Below are 26,738 nucleotides of genomic sequence, written 5' to 3'. Positions count from 1 at the left end.
AATTTGATTTCTTTTCAATATGAGTAAACATTTAGCGTTTGTGGATAGAATTGTTTAACATCCAACAGAACTGCCCAGTGTTCCATTATGAGAACGTGCGACGGAGCAGAATATTTAGGAAACTTAGCGCAGAAATTCTCACTCGTTCCCCATGTTTGGCTGTTGACAGTTATGATTTCGATGTTGTAAGATAATTCGTTTATTTAGGAACCCGCATAAACACCGATAACAATGTTAGCCTTGAAATCCAACGGAGAATCTCTGTTGCTGACAGACCTTTTAGACCTTTGCACGTTGGCGACAGCGAGTATGTGGACAAGGACATAGAAAAAGTACAGTGAATAAAAATCCAGCGGCTTCGTTGGCTGGGTCATGTCGTCTGAATGGATACAAACGCACCCGTCTCCTCTGCGTTGGAAAGATCAGGTGGAAAAGGACTTGCCTTCATTTGGCGGATAGCACGAGAAATCAATCAAGAAGACGAAGAAGTTCCCCAAAGCATTTTCTTTCCACAAAATACCTTTGATGAACTTTGAACGCTCTTTGTGATGAATTCTCGCCTGTACTTTAGTACGTTAGGAAAAACTTTTCCGTGTAGCTAAACCTCTACAATATTTTCACTATAACTTTCGCTTAACATTTTTTTTTTACAATTCTTAGATATTGTTTAGAAGTGTTGTACAATTGCACCTGGTGTATAATAAAAGGATATTAATAAGCAATTTTCATTTGTTGGTTTAACTTGTTTTAAAAAGAATTTTACAATATAATCGCTATTCATGCCGTTATGCTTTTTAATTGTCTTCGAAAAGAATTCAGCGGAAGTGTGCTCAATATATTTCGAAGGAATCACCGCTTATATAATTTTCTAAATACATGTGCTTGCAATCAGCAACATGTCTCTACAAAATTTCGCCATTCAGTAAAAACTTTCACAACTTAAGAGAAATAAGCTTTCACGTTAGAAAGGAAAAGCTTTCGCAGCCAAGCAAGCGCATGGGTTGTTACACTTCGGAAGAAATGTCGAAAAATCAGTAGCTCTTGATCGTAACTACATCAGGATTAACTAGTAGCAGAAATACCTCATATTATACCTATTATTTAAATTTTGTAGTACATACTTTTATTCAAATCAGTCAGAAGTGTTAGTAGCATTAGCAAGTAAGTAGCTGTAAAATAAGTAGAGGATACGCGTCACATTCCCATTTACACAGAGGACAAAAGATTTGATATCTGCATAAGTACATCCATATGTAGGTGTCTATGTCGAGGCGTAACTTTTTCACAAAACTCTTTACTGAGTTCTGCTCTGTTCATATGCGTTCATTTTTGGGTAAATTATATAAGTATGCATATATAAAAATAATTGTATAAAAGCATTTTGTTTTTAGTGCTCAGCAGCTAAACATTTATTCTAATTATATATTTTTGCTAACAAAAATTGTACTTCGGAATTTGAAAATTATTCTAATGCATCATTTTGACTTTCCAATCCCTCTTTTTGAATTTAAGCCCAATTTCTTGTCTTTTAACAAATTTTCTAACATAAAAATCTATTTTTTATTATTGTTATTGTACATTATAAATATGTATTTTGATTTAGTTTTATAAAACAATTTTAATACGCCCTAACATATGTATGTAGTAACAACATTTCAATTGAGCAACTTTATTTCCTTATGATTTCCTCTCTTTATGTACATTTACTCCTACATACATATACATATATATATGTGTATAAAAATCAATTATAATGCAAAATTAAAATTACAGGTCCAAATGGTCGTAGTTTAGTTGAAATTCAGCATATATCTGGCGCAAATGTGCAAATTTCAAAAAAGGGCATATTCGCACCTGGCACTAGAAATCGAATTGTAACAATAACTGGTCAACCGAGTGCCATTGCCAAAGCGCAATATTTAATTGAACAGAAAATCACCGACGAGGAGACGAAGAGAGCGCGACAAATTCCATTAACCACTGTTGTGAATTAAAGCGAAATACAATTAAAAAAATATTTAAAAAAGAAAAAAACAAAACAAAAACATAACCGAAAAAATATATTAAGAAACTCAAAATAAAAGAAAAAACAAAAACAAAAATGCATTCAGAGAAGCAACTACCATAATCATATAAACCAGACGAAGAGTAAACAACAAAAACAAAAGAAAAATGTAAATAGAAGGAATAAATTGAAATACAAAAGTCAGCAACTTAAACGAAAAAGTAGTTAAATGTTAAAAACAAAAATCTAAATTTAAAACTTCACACCACAAATTCATAGCAAAACTGCAAATTTTTTTGCGTTCTCAAAAAATACGAGTCTAGCGAGGAAAAAGCAACAAAATGGAAAATAATATTTTAAAATCGCAGAGAGTTAGTCAAGTAAGGGAATTAGTAGAAATTTAACAGACATTACAAGTGAAGAGGAAAACGTAGAATGCGTATAATGTATGTTAAAGATTTTGAAAGAAAGAATTACGGTAAAAATTTATATACGCGCATACATACAAAAGGCCACAGCAAAAGAACAATAACAACAAAAACCACAACTGAAGTAATTACTCTTAAATATATAATTAGGATGAATTTTATTATTATTTTTAATAGCAAAAAACAAAAACAAAAAAATAAAAATAAAAACAAAAGAAAAGAAAACATTGTTAAAAAATATTGTATTTAACTACAAAAGCTCGTTAATTGTAGTGGGAATAAAGCGAAATATTTACTTAAAGAAAAAAAAGATGTTAGCAAAGCTAAAAGCAAATAAGGTAGAAAAAGTGAACTAACCAAAATAAAAACCAACACCTGAACAGACACATACATACATTTTTCACTTATGTAGCTAAATTATAAAAAAAACAAAAACAAAAAAAAAAAAAAACAAACAACTTTATTGAAAAATACTATTTCTATGAAAATATATTCCAATTGAAAGGAAAACCAAATTTGTAGTTAAAAGCGGAAATTTTTAGTAATAAATTGCCATAGATTCTTTTTAGCAAATTAAAGGAAATAGTCGATCGTAAAAATTTTACAAGCATTAACTAGTTGAAAGAAGGTGCAGAGAAAAGTATGTTTCATAACTTTTAAAACAATCAAATCGATACACTGAATACACGTATAGTATACACATACACACGCACTCATGCAATTCATTAATGAATGTAGGAGGAGTATAAAAATTCACAGAAAAATAATAAGATATAGGTATGACAAATTTTTCGCGCCCTCATATATGTATACGCAGACTTGAATGCCAAGTATAATGGCAAATTCTGGTCATGAAACCTCATTTTTACTACTCCTCTTCAATTATTTGCTCATTCATGTACATCACGTTAAAGCGTTTCAGAAATACTCAAATCCAAGCTAAAAAATGTGTGCTGAATACGAGATACACGAATAATGGCGAATACTTTTAAAAATATTGTACATTTCCTGGAGAGTCGTTATAATGCTTGTTGGCTTGGATTAAAATTAAAATATCGAGTTCGGGAACATTCAAAGCTTACATTTTCTGTGCATGCATATATTTTGTAATTTGTTTTTGTTTTTCTTTTCGATGTTTTTATTCCTTTTTTGGTTTTGCTACTCTAATGTAATATTACTTCAGTTGTAATTTTTGTTGTACTTATAGTATTTCTACATTTAAAGACGAAAAAATGTAAAATGCACTCGAAATTTAATTGGTCGAACAAATGTTTATTACACACTCGTCCATATATGAAATTTTCTGTTAACACGTACTTGCATAAGATATGTTAGCTTAAATAACATTGACGAAATGATTCCATTGCAGTTAACATGCATCTAACAGCTATTTACGTTAACTTTGACGAAATTATTCCCTTCAAAATAACAGCTGCAGATATTTAAGCTGACATTCAGAGATCTATTTGAATTTTGAAAGTTCTGTTCATCAATTTTCGACTGTTAATTATTATTATTTCTTTGAAGCAACATTTTAGATAATTATTTTAAAATAAGTAGCGCTTTGTTTTTGTGGTTTATTTGCTGTGATTACTTGTAAGCTGTTTTAAGTGTCCTTACATTTTTTGCTTTTGTATACAATTGAAGATTTTGTTGCTTTTGAGACGCCCCAAAAATACCTATGAGCATTTTCAGTGAACTGCGCCAATTCTCTTACAAACACACACACACATATATATTATATATATAACTACACTTCACATGCAAATGTATGCACATCAGCGCTCAAGCACTTGTGGTATGAGTTTTGTACTAAACCAAAAACTAAAAAATGAGAAAAACGAAAAAACTAAAAGACAGACAACTGAAAAAGTAACTAAAAACCTTTGAAGCGAAAAAGAAGAAACAAAACCAAACCCTCGCGCGCGCCCCTCATACAGCCACCCATACTAGAAGGTAAATATTTAGCTTTTAAAATTACTTGGTTACGTGGTTTCTGTATATTTTAATTTTCCTTTTTAATTACTGTTACTGATCTCCCTGTTTTTTTTTCTGCTAAAAAAAAAACATTATTATATAACTTTATAGTTAACTTTTTAAAACTAATACAACAGCGTCAGTGTGGCAATGTAAGCAAAGTTAAAAACGAGTATGGTTGCAATGCAGTTTAAGAGTTAATGGAAAGTGCAGCAACCAGCACCACTTCAGAGAGAATTTTTTGCTTACTTTAATATTCATACATATACATATATATGTATGTATGTATTTTTGAAATCCCTTACCAACAGATGTCTAAGTGCTAGTTTTGTTGTTATTTTTTGTTTTTGCTTTCCGCTTTTCGGTTTTTGTTGCTGATAGAATATTTATTTTGGAAGTTTTTGTAATGACTGTGGTTATGTGCTGTTTACGATGTGTGTTGCCGAAATATGCAACAAGTACAAGAACAACCAAGGGCCAGCACACCAATACAAATACACAAATTGCCAGAGTGTTGCTGAAGATGATGATGATAGTGAAAAAGATGTTGTGACGAACGGTTGTGGCAGTTGGCACTGGCTGTCTCGTTGTTGGAAAGTGGTAAAAATGTGTTGCGCGCATTCTGAGTCTCCTTACAATTTGATTTTTAACAAGCCATTTACAATTTTTTTTGCAATTTTTTATAATAATTTTTATACAATTATTGGTTTGATTCGATCTTCCCAGATTGTTTTTGTGAATTTATTAATTAACTTTTGTCACTTTTATGCCAGCCAAATATTCCTTTTTTGAAACTTTGCCCTTGTACACAAATATATAAGTTACATACATATTTAATAATTTGATTTTATTAAAATAAAAAAAAAATATATATATATATATTTATATATATGTATATGATTTTCGTTGTTTAAGTTATGCTAATTTTTAATTAATTTAAATGAGGTTAATTTAGGTAAAAATGTTAATTACATCACAAGTTGCTGTTAGCACTTTTTAATAATTTTTCGACGCTTTTAATTTTGACATTGAAGTTTTACAATTAAAAATTACATTGTTTTCATTGCGTGCATTGTGTGGCGCCATTAGTTACTTTTATATGTGTCATTTAATGATTTTATTGGTTTATTTAAATTTAAATTATAATTAGTTAAATGTCAAAACAAATAAAAATTGAAAATTTAAAGAAAAAAAATTTTTTTTTTAAATATGTGCAATTCACAATGTGTGTATAATTCTGTACATAATTTTGATTTATGTACCCATGTGCATACTACATTAGGTACACTAATTTTCTGTTTTTCTCAATTTATATGTAAATAGTCCCGAAAGAGAAAATATGCGTAAAAAGACAACAAATTACAAAACAAAAAAAAAAAAACAAAAAAATGCATTTTTAGCATCTGCATAACATTATTTTTCAGTAAACTTATTGGTTCTTTTATTACATATACAATTTATGTGAAATATTTGTTTATTTAGAAAAATACATATATACATTTAAAACTATGTATATTTGGCAAAAACTTGTTGAGTATGGCATACGTTTGCGTTATTTTACGCATGTTTCAATTTTGTCATATTATTTCAGAATTTCAAAATTACTTATCCATTTTAAACCTCTTAATTATTTTCACTACCACATCCGAACTTACTTGTACTTCATGCAGCTCATAAGCTAAAATATAAATATTGTACTTCGCCATAGAAATTCACAAGCAATTCTAGTTTACTTTCAGTGGTCCTCAAAAATTAAGAAAAAATTTCATACGCATTGTACTTTTTAGTTCTCTGTTTATACACTTACTTTTTAAGTATACTTCAGATTTTAAAAATTGTAGTTATTTAAGTTCATACAATTCTACAAACAAACATTAACGAAATTGTAAGCGTAAATAATTACAATAAAAAATGCCTTTCTCTTTAATTCATGTCAAATCAAATAAATAAAATAAATATATGAATAATTAAAAAATAGAAAAAAAGAAACGAAAACTGTTGTGCACTTTTATTTTGTAGTTATTTGTTTTTAATACAAAATATCATCGACGGAGGCTGCCATTCAATAAGAATGAGTACGTGCTTGTATATCAATCAATCAATCAAGTATCAGTTATGCGCCATCACATTTCCACCACTAAAAGTCACCATGCGCAATACCACTTTCCAACACACCACCCAAACCACAACCACCACCAATTCACCATACACCACCGACACCTACGCAATTATCACCATCACCAACACCAATCCAAAATCAAACGCAATCAGTTAGGCTCAAAAGCATAAACAAATTTACAGTAAAAAATCCAATAGAGTTTTTTCCCCTAACATTAACATTTCGATTGCCATTTTGTCACAAGTCAAATCAACAGCACCATCATTTTCCACAACTTAAAAAATATTTTTTTTTTACTTTTATTGCAGCGTATTTTTTTTTTTAAGATTCATAGTTTTAAAATTTACCTTCTGTTTTTTTCGTTAATTTTGGTTCGCAAAATTCACTGAAAATGCTCACTCCTATGTATTTTGGTAATACATACATACATATTTAAAATCAAACAGAAATACATACAGTTTATCTTTAAGACCATGTAAACATTTATCACCTCAAACACATATGTGAGTACATTTTTCTCGACGAAAAAAACAAAAAACAAAAGGAAAGAAAAACGCGAAAAAAGAAGGAACGGAATGCAATAAAACATTTTCTTTACAAACATAAATGAATGCATACACTCGTAAGTACACATTATACAAAGTAAGCGTTGTATGGTATCTATGTTAATGTTAAATGTTATATTCATATGTTATTATTGCTGTTAAAATATGTACTTTATGTATATGTAAACATGATTTAATTATATAATTTTTAATAAGAATTTTTGCATGTGAGTCAAAAGGAGTCAGTTGTTATAGAGATATAAATGTTGACTAGAGAAAAAAAGGGAAACAATCCAACATAAAGCAAAGAAGTGATCCAAGATTTATGATAAATTTAAATGATATTTAATTGAAATAAAGGTACATCACATGATGCGCGTCGAGCATAGCCTACAAATGGGGATCGCAATTTTTCGGGAGAAATGCTGAAAAGGCAAAGTTTTGAATACGTAACTGTGGCTTAGGGGTTGTAAATTTTAGTATTTATTCCTAATATTATTTTGGGGAAAATAAATCTAATATTTTCTCAGTAGATGGCTGTAGTGATCGATATCTCTTAAAGCATTGATCAAACAATTTAAAGTTTATGCTCTTTGACGAAAATATATACAGCACATATGGAAAGAAAAAATTAACTATGCGATGAGGTGATAGCACTAAGAAGGAGTTTGTAAACTCAAGATATGTAAATTCAATAATACGCAAAAATTTGCATATCGAAAGTTTTCGTTAATAACAAAGCTTACGAAAACATTTCCTTCGTGCAGCCATTAAAAATTGAATGCATTGGCATGTGAAATGCGGCTTCGCTAACCAAAATTTTTATAAGCATTGCTCGTGCGCCTGAAACTATGCAAAGACTGACAAGTGCAAAGGAAATATTGAGCTTTCTGTAGCTAATTTTGAATCAACAAAAATCTTAGAACACTTTGCCCGTGCGCCTGAAAGTATGCAAAGACTGTTATGCTAAAAAATGTAAATAAAAAAGAAAACGCTATATTTACTTTCTAACTGAAGAAAGGCACAATGTTTGTGCACCTGAAAGTATGCAACAAATGATAAAATCACTTGCTGCTTATCATTTTAGGTAGAGTGAAGGCTTTGGGCGGTCCAGGCAATAAATTTTCTTTATTTATGTGCGCTTATAAAGATCTTAACATTCCCCATTAACCGCCCTCTAATGCGCCAACCGAGTGCTGCTCGCAGGTTTGGACATGTTTGTATTACACATGACACATAAACGAATCGTGCTTGCCCATCGCTACTTGGCGTTTGTTGTTTTTATTTTTAAACAATATACACTTTTAATATACAAAATAAAAAATACTGCTGTTTACGGTTTCTTTATTTGCAAAAAAATAAGAGCATCAAGTGAATAATGCATAGTTTAACCGTTTGAGTGCGATTCGTCGATATAGCGACGATAACTAATTACTCCAAATTTGCGGCGCGTTGCTATAGCGACGATTGCATCACTGTGCATTTGGCGTTCGGCTAGGAACGTGTTGAATATTATTTTGCGATATTTATAAAAAATTTATGTCATATAAAAGTATAAATTAGTTGAGACCGTTAAAAACAATTTTTATTTTTCGTTCAATATCGATATTTTGAAAATAAATTGCGCAAATGTGTAGTATGTAGTTTAAAAGGATCTAAAAATCCAAAGCGTTCCCGGCTAATATGCAACATTTGCAAAAAAGGTGTGCATGGTACATGTGTGGGGAACCACAAATGTGCCAAAATTTGAATAATAATGCCGGAACTTGTTGTAAAAAAAAAAAAAGTAGATTTTAAAAAAATGTAAATAAGTTTTTCTTATAATCATAACTAATAGTTTAGTCTACAAAATAAAAATAAAATTATTGAAATATGTAATTTTTTGTGTTCTCTATGCTTATATTTGTAAAGCCATCATATTTCAGTTTTCTTAGACCAAATTTTGCTTCGCAATTTTCGTATGTATTAAAGAAAATCGCTTAGCACTCAAACGGTTAAGCAATTGTCTCGTGTTTAGTTTTCATATAGAGGCTTTTCACTTTCCTGACCCGCGTGAGAAGAGTTCAGCGAGGTCATTAAAAGAGTGAGTAGTCGGGTAATATTAGATTTTAGTTCTGCTAATAAGAAAGCTTTACTATTCAGGAGTTGCCAACCATTTCACTTATTTGTTGGCAATCGATTAACGATCCACTCCAGTGGCATTCCCCAAACATGTATGTAAATGTTTATGCTGCTAAAACATGAACAACACCATTTCCTCAATTAATTTTATTTTGTAAGAGTGTAGACCAAAATTCACCACAATATGGACGGAATATCATAGTCATCTTAATGGTCAGTATACCTGTAAATCATTCACATGATTCCTGTAAACGTAACGAGCCAGTTAATAGCCGTAAAGACAGTGGGTCGTGCTAACATTTCTTAACAAGTTTTACGCCCTGCTCACACTCACAGGGCGAACTGATTTTATGAATAGCAAAAGCCGTGCAATTTGCCAAAAAGATCTGTATAAATTCTAATTCACAACCCATAATCCACAAGTTGCAGACAGTATCGCATTTCCCCACAAAGAATAATTTTTTTGTAAAATAGACATAACATAAAAACAATAACAGAGTTGTCAACGAAAAAAAGAGAGTGGCATACTCCTATGTTACACGGCAAGTACATACACGTAAGTAACAGTGATGAGAATTTTTGCTGTAAGCACTCATGTAAACAACTACAATACAATACACACTAACAGAATGCAATTAAAGCAACCACTGTGAAATACATTAGAAATAAAGATTACATACAAATAACAAACTTGTTGTCATATAAATTTGTGCAATATACAAAAAACGTACATACATGCCTAGTTATTTAACGTTAGTGAAACCTGCATATATGTATATTTGTTTATGTATTTTGTTTCTCTCTTTATTATAAAAGTACACATAAAAATTATAAAGAAATATAGTTTGTAAAAATTGTATAATTAGGTAACAGTAAACTGTTAAATTTTAATATGTGTGCTGATCTACTGCTAGTGCGCCTTGAAGTGGGCTAAAAAATGGAAAAACAATTTTAACAAATTAAAAATTATGACTATAATGCATCACTTGATTAAGCTTCACCAATAATTATTAATTATATATTGTTTTTGTTTTTGCGATAGAAAATTCCACAAATAATTGTGTTTTTCCAAATTTAATAAAATTCCAAATATTTTTTCAAGCTGGCCTTATGTATTAAAACGAAAAAAAAAATAATAATTTAATGCTGCAACGTTTAATGTAAAAGTGCATATATAAATATATATTAATTGATAAAATGAATCAACAATTGCTGTTAAATAATGCAAGCTACAACACACACAAACACACGCATACACACATACGATGCCATCATATACAGACACTCGTTAAATGCATATAAGAATGTGTGAGATTTTTCTGCAAAAATTGAAGCAAAGCGAAACTTCATTAAATTAGAAAATCACTATAAAGTTTGTAAGATTTCTATTAATGAGCAAGAAAAAGTAGTAGGAGCGCAGTAAAAAGGAAATAAATACAATATTTACATTTTAAAATAAAAATAAGAAAAAAGGAAAATAGGAAATTAATATATACTATAATGTTATGCAGATTCAATTCAACTTAAAATTCGATTCAATTAACTCAATAATAATGTAACAATGTAATGTAATGAACACTTAAGTAATAAATTGTAAAAGCGAAAATATATACAAACAAACATACATAGATATATTCATGCATATGTAACTATATGTGAAAGTACTAATTTTAGTAGGCAAATTTAATAAAATGGTAGTTAAAGAGATATAAATAAATAAAGTTACAATTTTAAAATAAACCAGAAAAAATCCAGCATCTCCAAGCATTCACATTTTGGCGTACACAATACATATATACTCGTAAACATACACCCCCTTTTGCCCATTAGACATGCATATATACACAAATACACATACTTAGATATAAACACATTTTCATAGATTTAATACTTCTGTTCTGTCCCACATAAGCCCCCTCGTATATGAATTAAACCATATTTTCCACATTCATGCATTCATACATACATATGTATATTTCCATATGCTATATATGTAGGGTGGTAATGCTGTTGTTGTAATGTCATGCACCTATATAATTATATATATATATATATATATATACATACATACATGGCATATATCACAACAAGCACACAATCAATCGACCAATTGACCGATTCATTTCAAATTGCAATACAAACAAAGAACTCACAACAAAAGTAATAAAAATTACATTTGAATTATTTAACAACAATAATAAAATCGTTAAGCGAGTAACCCGCTCCTATTTGGTACCTCCATTCATATGTAAGTTAATGTCTCCTTAGTTTAATAAGGGAACTGGGTCTGGATGAGGTACTGTGATGAGTAGAGGGCGAAAAAGACCATGAGGTCGAAGTACAAACAGCTAATAAATCGAAATCTCCATAGTACACCAATGCTATTCAATAAATGGATAATCAAATTCTCTATGGTTCCTCTTCTACAGCAGAAACAGAAAGAGCTAAAGTTTGTTCATGTAATTAGAAGTAGTAGTCAAAACTACCCAAAATTGACCCCAAATGCTTGGAGCTTGAACTAGTAACTGATGGAAATCTTCTAGATGGGAACCGGTTAGAAATATGTCGTTTTGTTTTTGCAGAGCGCTTTCAACCCCAATTTTAATAACAACATGTGTCAAAGTTGAGTACTGAAACTTCCTTCACTTCCAAGAAGTAATCCATGGGAAGTTCAACTGTTTACAAAACATCATACAAATTGTTGGGAAAATATGAAATGATAAACAAATATTCGATCTTCTTAAATATTTACATATTGCAAGGTAAATTTTTTCACTTAGTCTCGATTTACACAGGGAAACATTTAGAAGGGTAATATTTTGTTCGTTGGACAGACGGGGAAGAGGGAAGGGTGTTTGTATCCCGTACTGGCGAGACGCTTTGTGCTTCTTATTCGTATTGTCAAATTTAAAGAAGTAAATGTCAAAAGCAACGAATGTTGCTAAAAAAATGTTTGCCTGTGTGACCGAGAATGAAACATTATATCAGAATTTCCGGCGGATACTGGATGTCTCTGTGCATAAATCGGGACTTAGGAGTGCATAAGGAAAAGTTCCAGGCAACATTAATTTCCTACTGCGAGTACTACTACTGTTCTACTACTAATGGTCATAAACCCTTAAAAGCCCAGTCGTAATCAGAAACGAGTATGCCTCAATAATAAAACATTAAAGATAACTCAGTAAATAATATTCAAAAAATTATTTTTTTTCCAGTCCACTTTAATATCAAGTAGAACGATGGAGCTACAAATTAGAATCGTAAAATGATATAGCTCAGTGGAATGTTTCGGAGATTTTAAAATTTGAACATAATTTGGGACCTGAACGAGCCTACCCAGGCATGCAAAGATGAATAGAAAGCAACCGCGCATGATTTTTTGAGACCGAAAACCTATGTTAATACATATACGAATTTTGGATATTACCTGTGCCATATCGTCCCACGCCCAATGAATGGTTTTCGTTGGGGTTGCCAACCTTTAAAGCAGCCTCTCAGAAAGTATTTCCTTACATTGGGTTTGAATTTTTCCAGTTTCATAAGTCGTTCCTTAAGACACAAATAAACTTAACGCCCTCTTTTGCCCACGTTTTGTGGCACAACAAAAATAAAATATTATTGCCTGTTAATTTTTTAGCAAATGTTTTCATTTCTATGCTTTTGAGTACTTTTTCTTTGGAATTTGCTTTGAAATAAAAATTAGCTTTTACAAAAGGACGGATTGATTAAGTAGCGCAAGATGGACGACACAGGATGAAAATGAGACATCTTACAGCACTTCTAATTATTGTTTCATCAGCCTATTTGATTAACTGAATGGAATATTTTGAAGGGTAGATACAAAAAATTGATAATGATTTTTAAGAAAATTCAGTTATTTTTTAATAAAACAAAAAAGACTTACAAATGTACATTAGAATCAATTACAATATTTTCGATTCATATTTGTAACAAGAAAACAAATTATATACATATGTTACACTATGCAACAAAATTTAATTTCGGCATATCACACAGAATCCAAACTCGGCCTCAAAAGTGTTCCAACGTGTCGGAGTTTTGACAAAATTGAACTCAATGCGTCATAATGAAAGTGAACATTGAAAATATGTAGGTGTGTGAAAAAATACAGTGCAATGCCAGTAGAATTGATTTCAGGGTACTGAGGCGAGCTTTCTATTATAACTGGGTGTTCCTCTTGGAAGAATATAAATTATGTACATCAAAATTACAAATTCAGTTCATTGCATTTTATTTATTGATGAAATATTGAACATAGGTGGTGGTACAAAAATAATCATGCAATTTGGTTTTTGCATAAGTTTTTTGTTAAAAAAAAATTATATTGAGTGATGAAAATCTTTATTTTGGACTTTACGCCCTCCATTGTTTGTCTGGCGGTATAATGCTGCTGTCTATTTCACAAGTATCAGATATGATTGATGTTCGCCGCTATTTGCAAAAATTATAAATCTTCCAATACCTTGTACTTACATCTATAAACATTAAATTAATGGAACATAAATATGAAATCAAATATTTAGGAAAAAATCGGTGAGTTTAGTTTGGATTATAGCTAAACAAATTATCTTCGAGCTATTCGCTTCTTGCTTAAGAGAATTCATAGCCTTTTCAATTCGAGTTCGGGGTGTTCTACATCTGCATTTTCTAGATCTTATTCAAGCAGCTGCTGCTACAAGTCTTGAAATAAGTCATTGTCCGGATATGCTTCTATGCAATATTTTCATGTATTGTAAATTCCAGTTTTTTACTATTTTTCGGTATTTTCCCAATAGAAACAAGTCACTGATCATGATGAATTTTTCACTTAATTGCACACTTTAAGCGAATTGGAGCAAGTACCGAACTTTGCTTTTAACAGACATTTTGTGCTGCAGAAGCTGGTTTCTACGTTACCAACTACACAATATACCATTATTTATTTGATGTTAGCTCCGGAGTCCAATAACCGAGTTTTTTTCATATGCTTGAACTGGGAGTTGAATAATGGGTACACTATAACAGAATTTCCATCATAAACGAGCCCATAATAAGTAGTATGTAATAACTACTAATAGTGGCTATCGGTCGGCTCATTTCGTTAAAAGTAAATGAAATTGTAAGTAATATAAGTTTACAGCTTTATGTTAACGCCTGCTCTTAAATGCTTAGGGCCCGTCAACAGCACTTGGGAACATACTTTTTTACTAAACGAACTGACCAAGATGCTTGTTTTTGAACGGTTTCCAAGAATATCGCTTCGTATTTGGAATAATAATACTGGGACTGAAAGGCCTCGATTGGCATGCATACCTAATATTTTTTATAAATTTTGGCACCCAGGTTGTAAAGTAGATAATTAGCGCTTAAATTTACAAAATTTTCCAAATTACAGCCACGTGTTTTTATTCACTATCGATTCTGAAAAGTTGCTAAACTGGATTTTTTTACGAAGCAGTTGAACTTTGTATTGTACGAGGTCGCTGAAAGCACCTGACCCTCCCCAAAGCATAACTCTCCGCCTCTGGCTACAAGCTCCACTTCCTAGGAAACCAGGTCAACTTATGACCCAGGAAACCAGGCAACCTCAGACATGCTTGAGCCTTATATAGGATTTTCCACGAAAAACATCATCATCGTAAGCTTGGATATGATAGAGAATGAAGTTCAGCTCCATTTGGCCATGGCACATAGGCCTTCTGTTGTTCCAAAACTAAGTAATTTTCTAGAAAACACTGAGAGTACCCATTATAATATGACCGTTTGTGCAGTATAAGCAGAAACCCCATTGTTCTGTCCTGCCTAGGTTCAAACCTTTCAGCTGTTGAAGTCAGAATTCTTTAAACACTCTAGGACTTAGTACTCATATTTATTCTGAAGAGCGATGTTGAATTCTTACTTTAACGGAAGTAACGTAGAGACATCGCTTGTCTCAAAGATATCAGAATACCTTTATTTGGAATTTTAGAATTTGCTGTAGAAAATACACAAAAGTAATAAATTGTATTTTATATTTAATCAAGAACATTTTTTAGCGGTTTCGTCATCAATTCTTCAAAAATTGGCTTATTTATAGGATGATATATTCATCCAGAAGTAACCTGAAAAAAATAAAACAAAAAATACCTATAATACTTTTTGAGTTTTATTTAATGATGATAATTTTGGTAAAGAGTTGTTTGCAGGGAAAAATCTTAGGTTATCTATAAAATTTTTATAAACTTTTTATAATGTTTTAGGTAAAATATACTACATAAAATAAATAAATATTTTTTATTACAATTTTTTTGGGAAAATTTTCCCTTTTTTGACTTAAAAAAAAACCATCAGAGTTTTTCTAAATTTATATTATTGTAACAAAGTATTTTTTTATTAAAATTTGTTTAGAAAATGTTTCTTTTTTGTAATTTTTGAAGTCTTCTGAAGCACTCAAACCCTTTAAGAATCAGAGAAATATTAAATAATGAATCTATAAAAATGAATCTTCGAAATTAATTCTTTGTTATGTTGAAAAATAATCTATGGATATAACAATGCGCTTCTTTAATGATACGTGTAAATTTAATGAAGCTTTGCTGAGGACTTACAACAACATATATACGAAGCTACCGTAACCCGTAAAAGATGAAACGCAATTCTAAATTTCTGTGTATGCAGCTCTGCAAAAGATAATAAAGTAGTAAATGCCTCTGAATTCTATTACATTATTCAAGCGCTTTAGGCGCCAGAGGACTGATAATGCGTATGTTTTTTGAAAGGCCGAATTCTAAGCTTTTCGCGTTTTTTTTTGTTTTGCAAAGCACAAATTTTTGGTTATCAAATCACTAATACAGCTGAAAAAAAGTATTTTAAGGGTTGATAGGTTCTCAGAAATTTTGAATAAAACCAAATTAATTTTATGGCTTTAAATAAAAGCTGTTAAAAATTCTGTTATAATTTTCCAAAAAAAAAAAAAAAACTCAAATTTGACAAAACAAATCTCTTTAAGTTTTGGTGTACAGTTTTCAGATTGTTGTCTGTTGCAGGTGTGAACCCCAATTTTTGCAGTCCTCTTGCAGTGGCCGGAGATATTTTAATTTCTACTTTGAGCTATCACATGATACATACTTACATTCGTCCATCGCACATATACATATATACACACACCGAAACAAGTACGTGTCTTCGCATGGCACCCACACACATACACAGAATTCTTCGCATTCTCATTCGCATCTTAAACGAACTACTCAAATTAAATTAAATTATATTGGATCAGAACAAATCAGCAGTACCGAAAGTCATGTCATGTTCGCTCATAAAACAAGCATACATTTCGCTACATACTCGTATGTGTAGGCAACGACACGGCAACGTCGTGCATGTGCAGTTTTAATGTCGTACAACTGCAATAAAAATACTAATAATAACAAACCAACAACAATAACAACAGTAACAACAACACCGTACAATAACAGTCGTAAATCGCAAAATTCCTAATCGTCAACTAAATCAAATCATCAAAGTTATCTACCATCATCAGCCACCACCAACCACCAACCACAAAACCACCACTACCACCACCACCACCCCTTTTAAGAATCGTCATCAGTAACATTATTTGCATCTACTCGTACATAAATGAACATCAAAATTAAAAATCACATCCGAACCACTTCAATTGAGCGAGAAAAAGTTTGACACTTCATTGAAGTTGAATAATTAGACTAACGAAGTAAAACAAACAAACAAAGCTATGCTAAGCGAAATGCAAAACAAAAATAGCAAAAAAGCGATAAAGCGAAAAAATACAAAGTTAATGTACTGGATCTGTGATATGTAATTAATATATTAAAACAAAAAAAGAAACAACAAAAACAAAATATGAAATTTATTTAAACTAATGAAGCAAATACAAAGACGACGATGTAAACGAAGCAAGAAAAGTGATAACAAATGTGGCATAAGCGTATAAGAGCCTGTTATAATTTGAAAAAGAAAAACTAAGATCATGGAATGAGATGAAAAAAGGGAGGAAGATATAGAAAAGAGAAGAGGAAAACACAGGAGGAAGGTGGAGTTGTTAAAGGTGATAACAAGTATGCGAATGAGTTTGCGAATGTTAGATAAAAATGCATCAAATGCAGTTAAATGCGATATTATTTAAAAAAATATTACATATATATCTACATATATACATATATAATATATGTGAATATGAAAACAATACAAAATGAGAAATTAAATACAAAAGTAAAATGACTACATAATCTAATTATATGTTATAGAAAAATAAAAATAACAGAGGAAGATTACGAAACGAAATATTGCATATAACAAATACGAAAGTAATAAAAACACACATTTCAACAATCTTACGAATAAACATATTTAAACACACTAAGCAACAAACTTACATACCTTACATATACATAAGTGAGATGAAACGAGAAGTATATTTAAAAAAACTCTAGCAAACAAAACCAAACAGTAAAATAAAAACAAAAAAAAAACTAAAAGTACTAAAGAACAAATACGAAATTTTAATGCTGTGAAGAAGCTCATATTCTATACTATTCTTGTATTCTTTTACTGTTGTCTTGGGCTGTTGTGTTTTGTATATCTACATACATATGTATGTGAGGGAGTAGATAGAATGTCTTCGTCGCATCATCAGTTCTACAACATTTCAACAACAGCAAATACAATAACAACTAAAACTCGTAATACTTAATGTACCTTAGGAGTTTTGGCGCATAACTGTACATACTATGTTCGTAGATATGTATATATGGGTGTGCCGACAGGAAATTCCATAAAAAATACTATAAAAAATATTCGAAGAAACTCGAGTTATGTATGTGAAAACTCATTGCATGTCGATTTAGTCCCAAAGGAATGCTATGTGCATACCGATGTGTTTAAATATTCAATGGGGAAATTCACTAGTACCGAACTGGTGCTTAATTTAAAACCAATTAAGCAACTGGTGCTTTAGGGGGAATTTATTGCCAACTAAGCAGCTGGAGCTTTTCGCGTGAATTTAAAACCAGGCAGCATCTGGTGTTTTTGGGTGGTTAATCCTAATGAATTAAAAATCAGTTATTTAGCGACTCCGGGTAGAATTTGAAACCATATAATCGGCTGGTGATTTTCGGGTGAATTTAGAGCCAATGAAGAAATTAGGGCGTTTTTGGTGAATTAAGAATCAATTAAGCGACTAATACTTTTAGGGTGAATTTAAAACTAACTAAGCGACTGGTGCTTTTTTGATGAGTTTACAAGTACGTATATTATAACCCATTACGCCACTGTTGCATTACTGCTGAATTTCAAATCATATAAGCGACTGCTGCTTTTCAGGTAAAATTGAAACCGATTAAGCAACTGGTGCATTTAGAGGGTGAATTTAAATAAAATTAAACAACTATTGCGTTTCTGGGGAATTTAAAACCAATTAAGCGACTAGTACTTTTAGGCTGAATTTAAAACCAATTAAGCAACTGGTGCATTTCTGGTGAAGTAAAAAGCAACGAAGCCACTTTTGATTTTAGGGTGAACTTAAAGTCGACTAAGCAATTAGAGAATCTCGGTGCCCCTTGGCAGACAATGGGAAACCTCCGAGTGTATTTCTGTCATGGAAAAGCTCTTCATAAAAAAATATATGCCATTAGGAATTGGCTTGAAAAACTGTAGGTCCCTCCGCGTGTAGAACAACATCAAGGAAGCTCGAGTCAATTCTTATGACAGGCATACAGGCATACAGGCATAGGAAATTTCAGTTTTTAATTATTTTTAATATTTTATAAATTAATAATAAGGTCTATAAATTTAATGATAAGCATTTCACAATAATTTAAATGCGACACGATTAAATGCCAGTAGCTTACGCTTATTGAATTCGAAAAAGTCACAGCATCTTTAAGCAAAATACCGTGTTAGGAGGCGCGTAGTTATCAGTGATTCAAAGTTTTGAATTGGAAATTTGTGGCACTACTTCGGGATTTCTCTGTAGGACTACTCGTTTATGCAGAAGTATATATACATGCGTTTTAGATATGACAGCAACACTTTGCAGATTGTTTGCGGCTGTGATTATTTGCATACCTATGTCGAATATTAGACACATTAAAACTCCTCCTCATTGTCGCAGGGGAATGTACAAGGGAAATACTAATTTAGTACTCGTATATGAAAGAGAAAATAGGTAGGTAGCTAAAACTTTCCTAGGGTTTCTTGCGCACACTCGTTCATGCGAAAATGTATTGGTAATGGGATCGATCGTAAATGGTAACATTTGGTTATTCGAAAAATTTAATCTTTTTAAAACAAAACAGTGAAAATTAATTTATTTATTTGCACTGTATTGCAAAGAACAATTTTGCAACCTTTTTATCAATATTTAGGCAGCCATTCGGGGGGTACTCGCGAAGACACAAGATCACTTTAATTTTTTCGTAATGCTGTGATATGGATATATACACGTATGTACATATGTATGAATATGGTAAAAATAAGTGATCATAAAAGAAACACCTTTGCGCCTTCATTTTGAAAAGTATGTAAGTGGTCCTTTTTGTTTCTTTCAAACTCATCAGATAATGAATAACTTTGTGCATTTGTTCCATTTGTAGTCGTGTAGTAGGTTGTTTTTCTTTTCTGTAGAAGAAGATGCTTCCCAAAGTCGATTCTCTATCTACACATTTTGCAGACATTTACGAGCATAAATGTGGAATACATTTGGAAAGAGGAGTTGGAAACCAACTAAGATGTTTATTTGTTTGGCTTTTTATCTATTTATTCCTGCGAGGATTCCAAAAATCCGGCAAAGTAGGGGGAGCTGAGACCATGAAGTGACAAATTTTTGAGGATAAGAGCTTCGCAATTTTTTTACCAATAGCTGACTAAATACAGTTGACTCTAAGTTAAGCGGATAAACTAATTGACTTTGAAAATTTTAAAGCTGGAAATAACTTGAACAAATCAATTAAATACGCAAGAAGTTGGTAAATGTTATTAATGGTTTTTTTGAAAATGTTCTTTATTAATTTATCCATAAGAACACTCTATGCCCATATTTCTGAAGTTTTCTGTATTACAAAACAGAAGTCGAACAGCTGTGCCGGAAACTTGATAATTCGCTATTTTAGATATTTTGCTCGCTGAGAGAAAATAAATGGTAATTCGCCAAAATTTTACAGAATTCTATGAAATGTGAATGCCATCCAGCAACGACTATCGGACTAAAATTCTATGTTGCTGTTGTAGGTAGGTAGGTGAAGTGGTTGAAGTGCCCCTGGCACTCCTCAAGTAGGTCTAAAGCGCCGATTTGATACCATTATGAGTCCTCCAACGGGCAGATATCTGCAGCCAACCAGAGCTGTTGATATAATGCAGAAGATTGATTGGATTTAGGTTGACGCACTGCCCCAGGCTGTCGAAGAAAGGAGCTCCCACTAACCTTAGTCTTCTAGCTGCCAAACCCAGACATTTACAGAGAAAATGCGCAACGGTCTCCTTCTCTGAAAGGTCCCCACAGCTTCTGCAATGGGGGTTAAATGGTAACCCTAGTTTTTCCGCGTGTGTGCCGATCGTCCAGTGACCGGTAAACACAGTTACGAGTTTGGAAATTGAATGGCGAGGAGTCCAAAGAACTTTCTGAGTTCTTCGTATATCGTATTGGGGCCAAAGGGTTTTCGAAATAGCACATGAAGAAATGGAGCTCCATCTTTTCTGCGCTTTCCTGAGAAATAATTTGTGCAGTTCCCCTTTAACAACTGTCAAGAGGATGGCGATGACCAGCTAGGAGGTCTCTGAGGCCAGTCCAGCCCCCTTCCTGGCAAGCTCATCAGCAATTTCATTTCCCTCTATGTTCCTATGTCCTGGAACCCAGATCAGAGAAATGTTACCTGCACACCCAAGTGATTTGATCTCCTCTTTACAGGAGTTTACAAATTTTGATCTGCACCATGGCGGCGACAGAGCCTTAATCGCGGCTTGACTATCGGAGAAAATCTTAATATCTCCCTCGCTCCCGCGTTCCCGCGTTCCTTAAGCATTTTGTATGCCTGCAAGATCGCAAAGACTTCTGCTTGAAAAACACTAGAAGTGTTCGGCAGTTTAAAGGAGATAGATAAATTGACTGATTTAGAGAAAATCCCTGCTCCGACTCCCAATTCCATCTTGGAACCGTCAGTGAAGACTAAGGTGCAAGCTTCGGTGCAGATTTTCCCCTCAATCCAATCCTGCCTGTTTGGAAAGATTGCTCTAGCACGACCCTCAAACTCTAGTTTGCGGATAGAAAGATCTGTTCGAAGTTCGGAGAAATACGGTGTTAACTGCCCGAAAATGCATCCCTGTCCCTTGAGAGGTTGTCTCCAGAGATAAATCTCCTTTAACCTGATTGCACTTTGAGCTGCGATGGAAATCACGGAAAAGTCGATGGGAAGTAAGTGCAAAAGGACATTCAAGGCAGCACTGGGGCAAATTTTACATGCTCCGGTGATGCCAATGCATGCAGTCCTTTGCACCCTCCCCAGTTTAGTGTTATTATAGCCCTTCCGTAGAGCTTCCCACCAAACTAGGCATCCGTACGTTAAAATTGGCAAAACCACTGCGTTGTACATACACAGCACGACCTGTGGCTTGAGTCCCCATCTTTGAGCGGGAGAACGTGGTTGTTTAATTTGGGAAGTCGAAAGGCTGGAGGTTTATATTTTCTGGTAAATAGCACCAGCTCCGTTTTGCCAGAATTGACTCGGAGGCCACAACTGGTGAGCCCAGCGATTGAGTACAGCCAAAGACCTTGCCAAAATCTCAGCCAAGACTGAGGGAAACGGTCCCGATACCATCAGGACCAAGTCATCAGCGTATGCTACTGTTGCTGTTGTTGTAGCAGCTTAAATATTTCCCATACATATACGGAGAATGCTGCAGGAGTGGTAGACATTGGTCGGAGATAAATCCGGGTCTTTCCGGTTACGTACAACCGACTGTCGTGGGAACTAAAATTCTATGTAGCGACTCGGTTGGTGGTTAGTTAAAAGTCAATTTATTTTTCTCCGTAATTGCTTGTTTTTGTTCCAGAGTATACGAGTATACTATGTAGTTAATTAGATATGATTTCTGGCGACGATATGCATATCTATATATGATATATGACGCTTCAAATATTTTATTATGTTGTTATATGGTATATGATCTTATTATATGTATAATATATTGTTATGTTCAATTTTACTATGTTATATTATGATGTTTTATGTTATAAATATTTTACAATTTTATAAATATATATTATATATATGTATTATGTTCTGTTTTGTATGCTTTATTATGCTATGTTATGTTCTGTTATGTCATGTGATAAATATTTTATATTTTTATAATTTTATGTAAGGTTATGTCAGGTTCTGTTAGTTATGTTTTGTTATGCTATGTAATGGTACATATTGTTGTAGTTTTCAAACCTTTGGATACATTTGTTTGGTCAAACTCGCACATGACGTCATTGAAATGAAGGCAATTGGAGGCGCTCCCAACGCGGAATTTCTGTCAAATTAATGGGTACACAAAGGGTTAAGTAGCGTTACGTTGCTGAGATGCTATAACCCAATTAATAGCTTAAATGTCGCCTTGTCTACATTGTTGAGCCACTAGTCTTTACTGTAATCTTTTATACTATGGGCGTTCACCAGGCTGTGACAGCAGCGCATTTAGAAATTGAAGCTTTCATATGTTAGCACAGCATACATAGAGTTGAAAACATTTAAATGAGATGAGTTAAAATTGCAGTTATTTGAAATGTTTCGTAGAAAGTACACCTTCAATTGTTTCTTAGAAGTATCTTCAAAGAACGTATAAATTTTTAGTTGGTCCCTTGGTACTTTTATACTCTCTTTTTATTTTGATTGGTGCGATAACCGCTTATGCGATTTTGGCCGATTTCAACAGAGTGCGCCAGTCATCCTTCGCTACCTGATCTTTCCAACGCCTTTGTTCTAATGCGAGTATTTTGTGCCAAGTAACTTTTTCAATAATCTCGTATATCTCATTTCATTTGACTTGTATATAATTTATATTCTGTTATGTTATTTACTGTATTTTATTTTATCTTATCTTATGTTTTGTAGAAATATTCGCACGCACATATACGAGTAACTCTACCTTTCGCATGACTTCTATAGAACGCAAACATATCAATTTTGTCTCTTAAATTTCGAACAGACTATTTTTTCTTTCCAGTCTTTGGCACACTGGCAAAGATTCCATTTGTTAAATTGAATTTGAATTTGAAACTTTTAAACCAACTAAATCCCTTTTTTTCTTGACCCGCCGGAGATATTAAGCTTACAACTATCGAGCTCGACTTCAAAAGGCGGAGTTAAAAAGTCTACCACCGTACTTAGCTGTGCACCCTAATTGGATTAGCTATGCTGGTTGTGCTTTTAATTTTTAATTGCTTTTCCACGAATAACTAATTACCAGGTCAAAAGCAGTAGAATTATTCAGTCTCACTCCGTTATTGTCATAAATCGTGGTACTGAAAAAATTTTAGACCATGCTGAGTGAAGTATGAATTAACAGCTTTTACCGGGTTTGATTTGAGTATCCTTAGCACATGTGAGCAATTTACATTACTCTGCGTTTATACCGTTACACATGCATGAATACCAACACACCAACAAATAGGAAAACAAGGAGATAATAAAACGATTTCAAAGCAAATTGCAGTTTGCACCAAAAAATAGCTGCACACAATTTCCCTTTCTTCTTTATAATAATTAGCGCGCATTCGCATTCGAACATCACTTAAAGTTGCAGCTAACCAAAATGTATTCGCATATCCACACATTTGCTATAATTTAGCGAATTTTTTTATATCTTAAAAACGCTAGAAACAAAATTTACTAGAAAATTTATAATACGAGTTATAAAAAAAAGGAAAAGACGTTTCAGATTTAACCAATTAATATAAAAAGCATACTGCATATTACTTAAGCATACATACAAATGTGCATTAATACCTACATACACACATAACATACATAATGCATACATACATTTATAGAAATTTATTCATGCAAATAGAAAAAAAATACGTATATGCATATATGGAAAAATTGTTTTCTTCACAGTTTTATTTACACTTGTTAGCGTAATTTTTAAAATTGAAAAAAGTATATACATACATACATACTATAAAAATTTAGGAATACATACGTATATGCAAATAAATGATTACATAAGTAAGAAATTAAGCGAACATAAGAGTAAGCAAGGATGAAATAAATATTTTAATAGAGCAAAAAATGGATGAATTTTTCTTAAAATTCATCGATCGAGTCTTTTAGCATCATAGTAGAGGTATATTCATTCGAAATAAGAATTGATTAAACATTTTGCTGAAGAAGAAGAAGCAGCAGAAAAAGAAATAAACTACCTAGCATTAACGGATATAAATAAAATACTATTAAAATAAAAGTAAGGCATTAGCGATATGAAAGAGGAAAATATTTTTTTCTCCTTACCATTTGATGTTAATGACAAATAAGTAAAATGGCAGTTAATGGGTTAACTAAAAAAGTTGGTTTGTAATAGAAGCAAAGAGGAAGAAAAAAAGTACATACATACGTACATACATGGGAAGAGTTGAAAAATAGTTGAACAACAAAAACCAGTTGAAACACAAGTACTCTGAAAATAAAACTAGTAACAAAGCAAAAAAGAGAACAACAGCAACCAATAAAAAGCATTGTATTGAATTCTAGAATGAAAAGAAAAAAACACTCTAATAAATTTTATTTGTTACAAAACTCACTGTTATTAGAACAAATTTACAATTTATAAACTTAATTACAAATTATTGATTTAAAGCATATTCCCACTCCAAAGAAACAAAAAAATCAAATTATTAATTACAACAAAAAAAAAAAACAAAAGCAACACAACTACAAGTACTAACTATGAAGAATTCTGTAAAGTCGGTCAAAATGCATAATACAAATATTTAATACACAAATACATACATATATAAATGCATACATATATATATATATATACATATATATATATATATACATAAATATACAAATATATACCTAGAATTTGTAGAAAATGAAGAAGAAATTTGCAATACTACAACAAACCTTCAAAAAACCAAATATTTTAAACTCAGCTGTTGAAAGTGCATACATATGAATGTACATATGTATAACCATAAATACATATACATATATATGAATATTAAAAAACAAACTGAGAAGGAGAAAGCAAAAGAAAATGAAAAATAGCGAAACGCAAACCAAGCAATTATTTGAATTCTTTAGTCCCAAACCAAAAACCAAAAACCAACAACCAAAATTTCAATATTTACAACAAAAAGGCAAGTTAAAAATTACCATGGAATAGTATTGTACTTAGTAAATGAAACAGAAAGCCGAAATGCCATTGAGAGTAACTGTGATTGCGATGAAATCATCCCCTCAAAGCAAAAATAAAAAATAAAAACTAAAAATAAAAATGAAATAAATAAATAAAAATTTAATAAATAAATTAACAATAACTTTTATGAGGAGCAGACGAAAACATCATTAAGGTGGATCATCATCCAGAGAGAAACGGCAGAAAGGTGAACGTTGTTAGCAGCAGATTGCAGTTTGCAATATACGAATTGCCCATGAGCGCATTCATTGTTATCAATTTTAAAGAAAATTAGTTCTTAGCGTGATATACATACATCCATACATAAATGGCATACATACATTAACTACATAATGGGCATGAAATCAATAAAAGAAAATTTAACATTACATAAAAAAATAAAACTGTGTTTTTTTTTATCGTTACTCTGATACATCGCACACTAAATACTGACTCATTTCAGTCACAACTCAAAAAAATTCAAATGTTCAAATTGAGTTCCATAAACAAGGATACCTACGTGAAAGCCGGTTTTGCTGGTTTTCCAGTTTTATTGATTTTACATATATTTTGACTAAGAAAACAAACGGTTATTTGTGACTGTTTCATTGAATTTTTTGCCTTTGGCTAGTGGTATTATCTCAAATTCTGCAATAAAATACAGACGATTGTACTCATTTTTTTTTTTTTTTCAGATTAATATATAGTATGTATATATAGTATATTTCCCTTGTGATTGCTATGTGGAACATAGTTCCCCAATAAACAAATTATAATCTGGATTATTTAACGCAAAGAATTTAATTTCGCTCCAGAAACGGCTTGTTTTTTCGTTTTTACTTCCGACTTTGTCGAGGGTTCCAGTCTAGCGCTGCTCTTGTGGTGTCATCCTGGGATTTACGCAACGTATGCACGATGGAGGATAGTTCCATATGTAGAAGACCACGCAAGTGGGGAAAGTTACTGATCGCCATTCACTTGGGAGTGGCCAGGACGATTCTTCTGCATATGGTTCAATCAACTCACAACTGTCGGGATTAGCCCAAGTATCCTCTGGGTAGCTTTGGAACCACGTGAGAAGGCTAATCATTCCAGGATAGCTGGTTGTGCGCTGGGCTTGTGACCCACCACTTTAAGTGCGA

At 32.1% G+C, this 26,738-nt stretch overlaps 1 protein-coding gene across 14 annotated transcripts in view; it reads left to right on the top strand.

Annotated features, from left to right (window-relative positions):
- Positions 1–16,835, top strand: part of LOC128855018 (RNA-binding protein Pasilla) — a 172,976-nt gene extending 156,141 nt beyond the window's left edge. For all 14 annotated transcript variants that reach the window (XM_054089578.1, XM_054089580.1, XM_054089575.1 and 11 more), the window contains one exon: positions 1,774–16,835. In XM_054089578.1, coding sequence (XP_053945553.1) covers positions 1,774–1,994 — 221 coding nt within the window. In that variant the 3' untranslated portion in view covers positions 1,995–16,835. The remainder of the gene's footprint in view (positions 1–1,773) is intronic.
- Positions 16,836–26,738: the final 9,903 nt, after the last annotated feature.

The sequence above is a fragment of the Anastrepha ludens genome, chromosome 2, assembly GCF_028408465.1.
Source record: "Anastrepha ludens isolate Willacy chromosome 2, idAnaLude1.1, whole genome shotgun sequence".
NCBI lineage: Eukaryota > Metazoa > Arthropoda > Insecta > Diptera > Tephritidae > Anastrepha > Anastrepha ludens.
Note: the sequence above shows the minus strand (reverse complement) of the source record. Positions and strands in the feature narration are given on the sequence as shown.